This window comes from Chiloscyllium plagiosum, unplaced genomic scaffold (genome assembly GCF_037043375.1).
Source record: "Chiloscyllium plagiosum isolate Xiang-an unplaced genomic scaffold, Cpla_swu_hap1 HiC_scaffold_1, whole genome shotgun sequence".
Taxonomy (NCBI): Eukaryota; Metazoa; Chordata; class Chondrichthyes; order Orectolobiformes; family Hemiscylliidae; genus Chiloscyllium; species Chiloscyllium plagiosum.
The window spans coordinates 39,688,004-39,701,974 of record NW_028270139.1 but is presented as its reverse complement, the minus strand read 5'-3'; the positions used below and the strand labels follow the sequence as shown (position 1 = coordinate 39,701,974).

At 38.7% G+C, this 13,971-nt stretch overlaps 1 protein-coding gene and 1 long non-coding RNA gene across 4 annotated transcripts in view; one reads left to right on the top strand and one right to left on the bottom strand.

The window, feature by feature from the left end:
• LOC122552697 (uncharacterized) overlaps positions 1-13,922 on the top strand; it is a 31,148-nt gene extending 17,226 nt beyond the window's left edge. For both annotated transcript variants that reach the window (XR_006312453.2, XR_015756937.1), the window contains exons 3-5: positions 9,179-9,378; positions 12,850-12,926; positions 13,404-13,922. This is a non-coding gene — a long non-coding RNA (uncharacterized LOC122552697). The remainder of the gene's footprint in view (positions 1-9,178; positions 9,379-12,849; positions 12,927-13,403) is intronic.
• Positions 4,161-13,971, bottom strand: part of fam47e (family with sequence similarity 47 member E) — a 35,485-nt gene continuing 25,674 nt past the window's right edge. For both annotated transcript variants that reach the window (XM_043695526.2, XM_043695535.2), the window contains exons 7-8: positions 9,093-9,170; positions 4,161-4,513 (exon numbers count right to left, since the gene is read on the bottom strand). In XM_043695526.2, the coding sequence (XP_043551461.2) occupies positions 4,472-4,513; positions 9,093-9,170 (120 nt within the window). In that variant the 3' untranslated portion in view covers positions 4,161-4,471. The remainder of the gene's footprint in view (positions 4,514-9,092; positions 9,171-13,971) is intronic.

Genomic DNA, 13,971 nt, shown 5'->3' with positions numbered 1-13,971 from the left:
AAGTAGTTAATGGCACAGATTTGATAAGATCCAGTGAGAAACTCTATTAGACCCCATGAAGAGAAACCTGTGAAACCAGATGAAACTGACACTTGGGTTTAAACTATACAATCTTATGACTCATCTTGGACAAGAATTAATTTTCAAACTTTGGCCTCTTCAGAAATTATTTTACAAACAACCTCATTAAGCAAATGAAGTATCATGCAGACATCTTAGTGTGTTTAATGTATGTGGATCTGAGAGAAATTTATGAACAAGAGAGCTCGTCTTCAAATGAATTTTTTAATTGAGTTGACGTTGGTTGGATGTTACTGTCCTGTAATTAAATCTAAAGAATATTTTGTGATCCTTCACTGGACAAGCTACATTCTTTCCAAGTGAACCTGATTTGATTCTTCCAACAACAATAAGCACTGGAGAGGCTGTTCGATAACTAGAACCTCATTATTTCTCTTTGGGAGAGGGTCAACCATATCAAATATTTTAAAAGTATAGACAAACAATTGTTGCACACTTCCATTAATCTGCTCTCAGTGTGGATCCATATTTATGTTAGGTTTCTCTGTTGGCAAACTCCATCATGCAGCAAACAGGTACATTTGCATGTAAATTCCATTTATATTACTGTATATGATGGTGTACAGGACCACACTGATACACAGAAATAAACCCCTGAACAGTAATCAAATAATTCACATCTCTGTCAATCACTACCATATTGAAGATCAAAATCAGACCAGCCATGATCTTATTAAATGGCAGAGCAGGCCCAAGAATTCAAATTGCTTACTCTTGCTCTTAATTCCTCTGTTCATAAACTCAGTATTTAAACAAACTAAATTTAACACTGTCAATTAAAATAAAAATGAGGAAGAACTGAAATGCCAATTTACAAACATTGATATATTCAGAACAGAAGACAAGGCAGAATAGAGCAATACTGGGCTACAGCTCCAAAGCAGGGCATCTGATAGGGTACCCTATTAAATGGTTAGACATTTTCATGTGGCCTTCAGCTTGAAAACATTGTTGCTTTTGCTGAAAGGGCAAACTGCCAACAGTGTGGTGAGGGCAAAAGGGCATCTATGTCCTTAGTAAATGGTGATATCAAGAATTGGAAAAGAAACAAATGTGATTGATCAATTTGAATTGTTCCCTTTCTGGGACAGATGTTGATCAGCATTACATTAGCAATTATTATGTTTTAGCGTCATCTGTTGTGGGATATTGACAGAACACAGTTCACACCCAAATCAGTGAACCACAATGATCTTTAGGTATAAACTGTATCAAGGAGATAGTAAGAGAAGATAACTCTGGTATCCTGCACACTTGAGTTTCAGTTCAATGTGATATGGTATCATTGTGACAGAGCTCCTTACCCACATTAAAGGTATGGCTAACTCTTTACTCCACACTCATGATTTAAAAGGTATTACTTGTCCAAACTTTCTGCAGTGAGTTTGATGGACAATTAGTGTGAAAATCCAGTAAGTTCTGAAAAATAACAGGAAAGTTAAGGATGAGGTGCTACTTCTGCATAGCAAACAACTGTGGAACATACATTGACCAGAAAGGTCAAGTGGTTCACAACTCCCGAGCTGTATCTGAGATGTAAGTTGTATTGCTTAATCCTCTGAACTAGTTGGAAGATTGAACATTAATGACAGCATGTGACCTTAGTTTTATATTATTAAGCAAAATAGTTCTGAAGAAAAACTGGCTGTAATTACGATGGTCTTCAGTAAAATGGCTATGCTATCACTACACACTTTGAGCAGGAGATTCCTTGGGGTTGCTCCTGGTTCACCGACATTACTTCACCCTAGAGTTGACAGAAGATCATTTACAAGCATAAATACAATTTCTTTTGGTGCATTTTTAATTCCCGGCCTGGCATGTCAGCCTCCCGGCCTGGCGTGTCAGCCTCCCAGCCTGGCTGGCAATCTCTTGGCCCAGCGTGGTGATCATTCAGCGGTATGTGGCAGTCTCTTGGCTCAACATGGATTTCCAGTCTCAAGGTGATTCATTGAAGCAGAGCCCCACTGTGGCTAAGCACTTAAGTAAGACTGTAATGTTTGAACTTTCAGCATTATTTCTTCATTTTCTACTTAAAACAAAGAGGGCTTGCAATATGTAAGTTTTAATCTTATTTTGTATGTTTTACGCTGTACTATAATTATTGCAATGTTGAACTTTTAACTTTATACTTCCTTTCTATTGTGTTCTTAAGATTCTGTACCTTGGTACTTGTACCTAAGATGGTGCCCTGTGTGGCGACATTACAGTTTTCACTGTACTCTTGTACTTTTGTACTCAAGTACATGTAATAATTTTTAAAAACTTTAAAACAACACTGGCTCTGTGGAATCAGCAACAAAGATTTTCCTAACCCAAATGTCGGGAGAAAAATTAAAGACCCCATATTCAACAAGCATGAATAATCTAAAGCAAACAGCAAATTCTGAAAATACAGAACAGCTCCATTATATTCTCAGAAAATAATAGAGATGTATTTAGGGTAGAAACTTTGTTCCAGTATTTCTTGCAATGGCATGGGTCACTGTAATAAAAATGGAAACTGCTGGAGAAACTCAGCAGGTCTGGCAGCATTTGTGGGAAGAAAGCAGATTTAATGTTTCGAGTCCAGTGACTCATCATTTTCATCTCTAATGAAGAGTCACTGGACTGGAAACGTTAACTCTGTCTTCTTCCTGCAGATGTTTCCAGACCTGCTGAGTTTCCCCAGCAAAACTGTTTTTGTTTCAGACATCTGGCATCCACAGTTCTTTGTTTTATTTTATTGTCTGGGTCCCTGATCTCCCATTTAAATATGTACTGCAATTACTGAGTTGGAATGTCTCCCTTTAAGCTTCCTGGAACCAAATGGCTCTACATCAAATATTAATATTTTCTTTTGCTTTACAGGATATAACGGAAGATCTATTGTGTATTTGCACAGTATCGTTGCCATGTTTCATTTCAATCTGTCAGAACATATAGATCTTTTAAAATCAGCCTTCAGCCCTCAAACTCACTCACTGCCCCCACTAACCAAACCACCCCCATGTCCCTCTCATTCTTTGAAATGACACATTACAAATAGAATTCAAATTTTGAATACAGATGTATTTGATCCTCTTTTATGTGTACAGTTTTGTATGTTAATCTTACAGTTATCAAAAGATGATCAAGTAAATATATCAATACTCATGGAATTAATCCAGTCCTCACACAAATAATTAAATGAATTCATATTCATACAATATCACAGTACAGGAAACTATCCCACTATTTGTGCCATTGTTATTTGTGAAACTTGGTCTCAATATTCTGTGCTTTCCCCAAACATTTAACTTTCCAATAGTTACTTCCCTGTAGAAAATAGTTTCCATTCCAGCAGGAGCATTTTATATTCCAACAACCTCTTGTAAAGGTAAACATTTGTTAGTCTTTCGTCACTAATTTCTCTAATAGTAAAACAAGGGTTTTCCCATTTATCCTGTAATAACTTTAATCACCACAGAGCTCTCCTCCCTCTTGTTCTACTGAAAGGAGTTGTGTTTTTTTCTATTCTTTCCTCAAACATAAACTGCCTTGATCCTGGAATTATCACATCCATGGCCTTGCCATCCTTCCTAAACTATGCCAGGCCAAACCAAATAAGATATCCTAACTGATCTAATCAATAATTTGCATAGGCTGCAGTAAAAAGTGTTCATTACATAATACATACATAAACCTCTGTTCAAGTTAACTCAACTACTGTTTCAATTTATTGGTCAATCAGTATGCACAAATACAACATTTCGGAAATGTGCAGTGATCTTTGTTATCTGCAACAATGCGGAGTCTTCTGATGAACAGTTAAAATGGGTAAGGAACTTACAAAGTTTCAAAAGTTTGGCCTTATCCCTGTAGGTGAGTCATAGAGTTCTGAGATGTACTGTTCCAGGTTGTGAGGTTGAATCATTTCACAAGGTCAAAAGTAATAACTGAAAGCTAGGAGAACATTTGTCTCATGAAAATCCTGGCAGATATTAAAAGTACCATCTTTCTTTGGGTTTAGTAACACAATGTGATAACTTTGTTCTTTTAATAGATGAGAGTGTTCTTTAAGATATAGCTCAGGAAATCAGAAAGCTGGTGAAGCAGCATAGCGGAGAACTTGCATTTTTATTGGATTCAGTTATGGGTATTATTTATATAATTATTTGGTACAATATTTGAGTATTCTTGAAGGAATGTAAATATTTTTGTACTGCATCATATTTAATACTGAACAGCACTAAGTATTAACTAAAGCCTAAGTTGGTATTAATATCTGTAGGGGGAATCATAATCTCATATAAACATTGATAAAATTATACCGTTGAGATAAGATGTTAATTAAGCATGAATCCTATGTGTCATGAAGAATGAAATCTGCATTACTGAGGTCTCTGTTTCAAGCTGTTCTTCTGATTATCTATTTGTTTTCATTAACTTCAGCAAATAATTTCTCCAGGAACTGAAATATTTAAAATATAACATATTAACCACAGTGAATATTTACATGTACACATTATGACAAAGCCAAACCACATACACAACACATTTATTTTTCAAATCCCCCTATCTTCATAATTTTAGGCAGTCTTCATTTCAAGGCTAACACTCGATATCAGTCATTTCTCTTCTTGATGGGCCAGACTCAAATATATGATAAAACAACTGAGTTCAAGACAATGACACTAGCTATTCCAAATGTCATCTGGTGAATTGACAATCACTCATTTTAGTTCAAAAAGTCAGCTATTTTGTAGTTGTTCCAGTCCCAAAATATACTTTTGTAAATTCTTAAATGGGTTTATATGCTGGCAACATAAATGTCACTTTATCGTTTCAAGGCTCAGCTAACAATGTCAGCCAGTACAATCAGGCCATTGGACAGACTGTTCTGGATTTATTTTCTTAAGCAGAGAATAGATATGTGCTTCACATATTTCATAGATGCCGTGCAAATGAAAATGGCACTTCCAAAAGGCATCCTATTTAACAATGCTTATTCACAATAATACTAATGCCACAGCTATATAAAATATATGCTGTTAAATATTGAGACCCCTGAAGTAGAGCAGATTTGGCCAGAGGGGTGGGGACGTGCTGGAGCAGCTTGTTCACTTTGGTTCACTGGGGTTTCATCCCAGTTGTTGTTAGGTCTTTAACCCTCACCCCTCACACTCGTTCACCACTCACACCAAACACCACATCCTCCGTGGCCCCATACATACTCGATGACATGCTCTATTATATACAGTGTGGGCACCGTATTGTAGGAAAGATGCAAATACAGAAGCAATTTATGATGATTAGAAACTTCATCCATGAGAATGGACTGAAGAAGTTGGGTCTGTTCTCTCTGGAGGGAAGAAGGTTAAGAGGAATTCTGATTGAGGTATCAAAATGAGCGGCTTGTCAGAGTAGAAAGGGAGAAACTGTTTCTACTTGTAAAAAAAACAAGAACGAGAGGGCATAGATTTATAGTGATGTGTAAATGAAGCAAGAGTGAGGAGAGAAAAAGCATTTTTTATGTAGTGAATTATTAGGGTATGTCATGCACTGCATGGAATGTGATGGAGATAGGTTCAATTGAGGCATTCAAGACAGATTTGGATAGTAATGGTGTGCAGGGATTTGGGGAGAAGGCAGGAGATTGGCACTAGATGATACAGATGGCGCAGGCATGTTCTGCACCATAATAATTCAATAACTCTGTGTCATCTGCATGGTCAATTACCTGGTGTGTAAGATGGGAAGACTTTGGGAGGCTTGGAGATTCAAAAATAGACAACAAACAGTCTTTCAATCTTAAACATTTAATTATGAAAAAAAACTTCCATCCATAACTCTATTTCAAGTTTTAAAATCTCTAGTGGTTAATCTCTTATACAAACAAACAAATAAACTTCTATTCAGTCTGCACTTCAAATTCTTTAATGGCCTTGCTAAGCTGTCAGTCAAACTGTGAAATCAGAACCTTGTGCACAGATAATTATAGCTTCTGAAGCCAAGCAATCATAATGACATGAAAGCCCTCATGGAACCGTTAGCTCAGAGTTATCTTGAAACTGTACAACTAGATGCTGGTGGTTTTCAAACCTCCTCCTGCCAATGACAGCAGTCCAGCATTATGTGGACAGTTATACCATTGTTAAAGAGCATCTATGAGTACTCCATCAATTTACTGTGAAGGCTAAGGCCCTTGTAACAGCCAAAATGGAGTAATAACTGCGTTGAGTTTGGATTCCTCTCCTGTGTGAATATTCCTCCTCCCTTTCCCCTAATGTCAAAAATGTAATCTGTCAGAAATAGAGCTGGGATTTCTCCATTTGGGTCCCAGGCACCAATATTAAAGGTCCACAGATTCTGCCCGACACCATAAAAAATTCAGCTCCGAGCAACCTTAGTGTCGTCGCCATACCTTTGTGTAAATTTGTGCAATGGAAAGAACTAATGTCCATATTTGCTTGTATTACTTTCACAAATGTGCCTTTGAGGCTATCCAGAAGGTCAATTTAAACTCTCCCCCATTTCCTCTAACTGTCAAAACACCATCATGTCGAAATTTCCTCTGATCCTGCTCTGCTGTTCACAGAACTTAGTAAAGTGCAATACAATTGGCAAGCACTTTCATATTTTTAACATTGAAATAAGCAATCCTGGGTGACTCATACTTTCTAATTGCCATAAGCAGCTTTTGACCTGTATTTTCTCACTTGTTTGTCACATCTCACTTGGCCTCAGATTTCACTCCTTTGGTTTTACTCATCTACACCTCCACTCCTTCCCACTTTACCTTCTGCCTTGGAAGGACTTCTTAATTTTTCATAAATATCTGGTCAGCTACATGTTTTTAAACATGTACCAACTATTGTATTTCACACTGACAGTCAATATTTCATAAAGACATAAAACACATCAGCACTTGCTGGCAATAATCAGTTCAGATCAGGCCCCCTTTCCCCTCAGGATAGCTGCTCCTCATTGTTTCATGTGGGCCTTCAGCTTTACACAATTACCAACTCCTTTCTCTGATATTGGGCAAGACATGAACTGAACTCTCTTGTTAATAGATTTTATCCTGCCAATGTTTATTGTAGGAGGAACCTCCCATCAGCACTGAAGTTCCTGCTGATAGTAAACAGCATATGCACAAAAGGATAAAGATTCAAGTTTTCTAATATATGTCAAAAAATCATGCAGCAACTTGCACTTTCTGTAAATGTCACAATTATTTCCTGTCAGTCTTTAATCATCTTGCATCAGATGTCACAATCAAATATACCTCCTAACCCAGTAACATCAATACCACAAAAGATACTATTAGTCTGTAAGATGTGAAAAATGCAGCAAACCTCCGATGTATCATTCCAGTGTCATAAATATTTAAAGTAATGACAGAGGAAAAGGCACTTATTTCATGTGAGGTCAAGTAGATAGTTTTGTTGAAGAAAGTTTGTAGATTCACATGAAGCTATAAATTTACAAGCACCTGACAGTCTGCGAACGTCTCTCAATTAATGTGAGAATTAATGCTTCAAATTAGTGTGTGATTGACCTTAAATATATTTATTTACAGAAATTCGACTCTGTATCCTTATAAGTACAAATAACTTTCTACATAGAAGTAGATTTAGGAGGTAATTCAATGACTTTGGAGAGCAGAGAGTTGCTGGTGGGATATAGTTTGCAAGGAGAGTGCAGTTCAGTTTTGGTCCTTTGGGCCAAATTAAAAATAACAGCATAATTAAAAATAACAAAGGGTAACATCTGAAGCAAAAGCACTGCTTACGATATTGACTGACAGAACAGCAAGAAGGCAAGGTGGGTGGAGACCAAGGTGAGTGATCAACAGTTTAGTTGGAATGGAATAGATGAAATAGGAATTAAGACTCAGGAAGAAAATGAGCTTAGAGGAAATAATGACAAGAGACAGAAATGATGTTCAAGAAGGATACAACTTAAGGACTAAGATGGTAGGGGCATTGGGGAGTTTGGCCAGGTGAGTTTTTGGAAGGGAAGAATATGTCAGAGGATGGTCTTGATCTTATTGGCAAAGAAATTCATCATCTCCTCACACTCATTATGGAGGTTATGGTGGAGGGGACAAAGAATGGAAATTGCTTTAAGAAAACAGTTTGCATGAAGCTGGGAGGAACTTTTCCATTTGTTATTTAAAAAAAAGGAAACATTGCTCAAGTCTCAATCCCTCATTAGAAAGAGAGAAACGACTGATGGAGAGATTAACCACTCTCTCAGGTGAGGGGAGAGGTTGAGAAACCAGGACCTTCATGGTAACGTCTGCTAGGGCAGTGATTGGACACACACAGTTGACATCACTGCATTGCAATACAGCCATCTGAGCTAACCAATCCCCAATAATGTTCAATTAGGGCCTGCAATTTTTATGCAGTCACGAAGGACCAATTGCAATTGATCTCAAAGAGAACAAATTTCATTTCAGAACTATTTGTCAGGAGCATGAAAAGCAAAAAAAATTTAGTCCATCATGACACTAACATATGGTTTGTAATGTGATTTATCTAGATTTACTGCGTCTATACTAAACCTAATGTTAATAGCAGAATTGGAAAACACTTACATTCCCCACCTTTTGCTCACTCGCATTTGGAATATAATTCAGCAAAAAATAATAGAAAAGAATTGCAACATGTTCCTATGGTTCCACAGTCCAATAACATTAAATTAATACTTAAGATTAAGCTGCTGAAAAGCAATGTAATTGTCAGACCAGCAATGAAACCTAGTTTTAAGAATGCCCATACGTTCAGAACAAGAAAATAAATGAAAATTGAGACGTGTATTTTGTAGGAAACCTCTGGAAGATTTAGAAAACACTTTAGATGAGAAGATAATCATCAAAGCCTTTTGTCTGTGTGTTGCAGTATTGTACTGAAGAGTTATTTTTTGTGAACTACACTTTTTATTAGACTGACTTCAAATATCAGGCAGAATGATTGAATTTACAACTTTTCGCCACCTGTGCAAGATGCTATATATTTGTACGTTGTTAAATTTATATTTACCTCTGGTTTCCTACATCCTAAAGCCTCTATGTATTTCTTGAAAGATATTGTTGCTTGAAGTCCTCTTATTTCTTCATCCTTCACAGAAAACAATAATTTAGAAAGAAGACAGATCTGATTACTGATCACCACACTCCTATTTTCCCACTTGCTTCTTCCTTTCACCAGTTCTCATCTATCCTCAAATATTACCATTGCCCAACATGGTCAACATATCCAAGTACCCAGTGCTATGCCACAGAAAAGGATGTTCTAGCAACTGTTTCCTACTTACTTTCTGATGCAGGTAATTAACCATATTTTACAAAGGATCAATGGCATCTCTCTCCATTTAAGAGACAGTGTGTTATTTCTAAAGTTCTCAAATTTTGGATCGCGGGGATTAGACAACTAGGGTCACAAGTTCTGAGGTAGCAGTGGTGGCTACGCAATGGACACTCAAATTTGACAATCCTGGGATTGGTTGCAAAGCTCCTTTTTATAGGCAAAATGTGTTTTTTTCCTGTGGGCTCCGAGGCCTGATTGCTGGCAAGAGACCCTGCAAAGTGTTAGGTATCTTGGAGCTGTACTTTATTGTGCAAGTATCACTGTTGTTTGAACAGCTACATTGTGCAGCAACTCCACCCCAACCAGTCCTCCACCAGATATTATTCTTTGAGGTCTTAACAAATAAGTCTTATAGAGGCAGAGATTAATGATCACTTTCTCCTGGGTGGCACAGTGGTTAGCATTGCTGCCTCACAGCGCCAGGGAGCCCGGTTCGATTCCCACTTCATATGACCGTCAGTGAGCACTTTACACATTCTTCCTTGTCTGCATGGGTTTCCTCCAACTGCTCCAGTTTCCTCCCACAATCTAAAGATGTGCAGGTAGGGTGAATTGGTCTTGCTAAATTGCCCATAGTATTAGGTGTGTTAGTCAGGGGTAAAAATAGGGTAGGGGAATGGTCCTGGGTGGGTTACTCTTTGGAGGGTCAGTGTGGACTTATTGGGCCAAATGGCCAGTTTCCACACTGTAGGAAATCTAATCTAATGTCTCAAAGGACTTTATAGTCAATTAAGTACTTTCAAAATGTAGTCTCTGTTGTACTGTAGGGAATGCAGCAGTCAGCACAGAATAAGCTCTCAAAAACAGCAATGTGATAAGGATTACATAATCTGGTTTTTTTTTGTTAATTGAAGGATAAATATTATCTGGACACCAATAGTAATTCCTCTGCCTCTTGTTCAGAATAGCATCTTGGGATGTTTTACATCCACCTGAGTCTCAGTTAAATATCTCATCTGAAAATCAGCATCTCCCCTCAGGATTGCATTATAATGTCAACCTTGATTTTGTGTTCAAGTCCTGAGGCGGAATCTTCTGGGCCTATCTGGAGCTTTAAGAAGAGTGGGCCAGGAACTAGATTGGTGGGAGGTAAAAAATCAGATTCCAGGAGGGTGAAAGTTTTAATATTAAAGTTCTCAGGCGGGTCAGATCTCCCATGCCTCATGGTCAGCAACCTCTTTAGTATGTCATGAATATTCACCGGCATTACATTCACAGGCTCAATTTTGTTAGGCATAAAACAGCAAACACGTGATCACTATATACATAAGGCATGTATCTGGCAGGGTCAGTCTTTATGTTAGCTCCAGTGAGTGAAAACTCCTCACTATCTTGACTCCTTCACAATCGGGCTGTTGTTTCTTTGCACAAGTGTTTAAAGTGCAATGGGTGAAGTTTGACCAAGTCAACCATCTCAGTCATATGGTACAAGGGATGAGATCTGACTGGGGTGGCAGCAGCTCACGATCATCCTCAGTCATATGCAGTTTGCCTTCCTATCATTAACGAATCCCATTGTTCAGGGTGAAAGCTGACTAGGCCCACTAGTCTGACCAGAGTCTAGATTAGAGTGGTGCTGGAAAAGCACAGCAGGTCAGGCAGCATCCAAGGAGCAGGAAAATCGGGCACAAGCCCTTCATCAGGAATAGAGGCATAGTGCCTGCAGGGTGGAGAGATAAATTGGGGGGGGTGGGTAGTGGTGAGGGTGGGGAGAAAGTAGCAAAGAGTACAATGGGTGAATGGGGATGGGGATGGAGGTGATAGGTCAGAGAGAGGGTGGAGTGGATAGGTAGAAAGGAAGATAGGCAGGTAGCCACACTGGCTGAAGCCAGCACACCTGACTGAGACAGGCAAGATTCATGGGGACCCGGGTGGTGCACTCAACTAGGAAAATTGAAAGGAACAGGACAGAGTGGAACTTAACATATGTAGTTGTGAGATGGAGTACTGGGATGCAGAGGATAGACTCACAGCAATAGGGGCAAAGGGGACAAGGAAAGGTGGAGAACACAATGGAGTAATTAGACATCTGAGAAAGGAGAATGAGCAGGTGAGCTTGAATAATGGGCAATATTAGAGTAAAGCTGGGCATGGGGCTCTGTGCTGGGATTGTGAGATAGTGATAGCATGAGATTGCCTCTACCAAAGGTCTTTCACCTGATTCAACAATGCTGATATTATCTCCTATAACATAAGAAACTGGGCATGGATATTATGATATTGAAGAATCCAAAACCATTTATTATAACAAACTATTAAATGCAAATGTTACATTCCTTAGGCATAGAAGAGTCTGGCCTAACATTAAACTAAACCAGAGCAGCATGCTTGCAATACAGCGTCCTAGTACAAGTGATCCAAGGTAAGGTGGAATATGAAAGTTTTACACCCTCAGGTCATAAACAGCTCTGTAATAATGTTATCATGAGCGTGTCTCTATTGACATACTGAGCATGAGACATTAGTCTCAAGAGGAGACTGCAGAAGGACAGACATGAGGCCATTGGAAAGGAAAAAGCTATCCACGGTGGGGGGAGAAGGGGAGTATATTCTAGAGAGGCATAATGGAAGGTGAATCACTTAAAGGAAACATTTACAATCACAATCTTGCTCTTCATCAGCTTTCAAGCAAAGGCCTCTCAGAGAATGTACAGTCCAAATGGGAAAGACTCCAAGTCTGTTTGCTCATGTTCCTGCACAGCACAAACACACTTATCACAGGCAATCAATCAAAACAGAAATGGAAAAATACTACCTCACAGGCACTCAGTGAAGGAATTAATACCCAAGGGAATCACTCACTACAGATTTAAGATTAGATTCCCTACAGTGTGGAAACAGGCCCGTCGCCCAACCAGTCCACACCGACCCTCTGAAGAGTAACCCACCCAGACCCATTCCCCTCTGCACCTAACACTATGGGCAATTTAGCATGGCCAATTCCCCTGACCTGCATATCTTTGTGACTGTGGGAGGAAACCAGAGCACCTGGAGGAAAGCCATGCAGACACAGAGAGAATGTGCAAACTCTACACAGACCGTTGCCCGAGGCTGGAATCGAACCTGGGATCCTGGTGCTGTGAGACAGCAGTGCTAACTGCTGAGCCAACGTGCCGCCCCTAAGTTACATAAATTCTTGCAGCTCCATACACCAACATTCCAACTAACTCCAGTCATTCATTAACCTTTTGACAAGAAGGGCACTCAAGAATCACCATCCTCAAGAAAAACTAGATTCCACCTCTGGCATGGGACTTCCACACAGAACTGTTTGATAAAAATCAAGAGTGCTTCTAACTGAGCTAGGACAGATATTCATTAAACAGCAGCCTGGACTAACAGCCTCCATGGGCACAGAAATGAATGCTAGCACTTGTGATAATATTAAAATGTATCTGCATTATGTCTTTCTATTCCATGTGCAAACCAGACCGTACATTTACAAACCAAACTGTTGAATTTTGAAACCTTGATGTAAAATAGAGCTGAGACAGTGACATGTTCAAGGTTAGTGTTTCCACATTAGCACCCTTTACATCCATTATGATCACCAACTAAATATAGTTTATCATCATTCATTGACAATTCTCTTTTAATTTCTTTTTTAATAGCCTTTCTATAGAAACAGACTCTGGACAGAGATCCAGGCTGAATCAATAATATTTTATCATATCATTAATACCTTGAACAATGTAAAAGTTAGGTTGTTGTTAGTTCCCTGTATGTGGTGTGTGTGCCTGGGAAATCTGTGACGTATTTATCCCAAAGCTATTTTTTGTAGTTGTTCCATGAAAGCCTAATGGGTTAATATGAAACAGGGAGAACTCCTGAAGTTGATTGGATAGAATAGTATAGAAATGTTGTCGCAGAGAAAGGGAACACTCATCCTGTTGTACCTATGTCAGTTATTTCTTGAGCTCCTCAGCTCGTCCCACAATTCAGTCTGTAATATTATTAATTCCATTTGTTTTTATCTTCATGTAGGCTGCCATCACTGCTGGTTTCTGCCTATTGGATTCCTCTTTTAAATGGCATGGTGGGGGGAGACTGGTTGCACAGTCACTTTCAATGCCATTAAGATCACTGACAGCAGGTGCACTGCAGTCATTTGAACTTGACTTGCTGGAGTTTCTATTTCTTCACAGAGATGGCAATCTCTCTTGTTGGGCAGTGCTCCATCTAGTGGCCAATCTCCGAACTGGCAAATTTCACCCTCTCTTTTCCCAAACAGACTAAGGGCAAATTTTACTCGAATTAAACAGACAACAGCGTACTGATCACCAGCTTTACATCTGTCCTGCATTGGAAATGAAAATCAGACAACATGTACAATGGCTGCTGATCTGCTAATACCTGTTTTACACTGTCACAAAATCAAAATCCTATTTACTTGAGTTCAAAGTTGTTTTAAGTCTGAAATCTGTACAAACCTTCACAAGAGTTCATGTTCCACTAATAAAGCTACAGAACTACTGTCTACAATTATTGTTTGACTCAAACAACAGCTGTTGTTTTCTGATGTGAATACATGAATAGAAATTCAGTCTGTCAA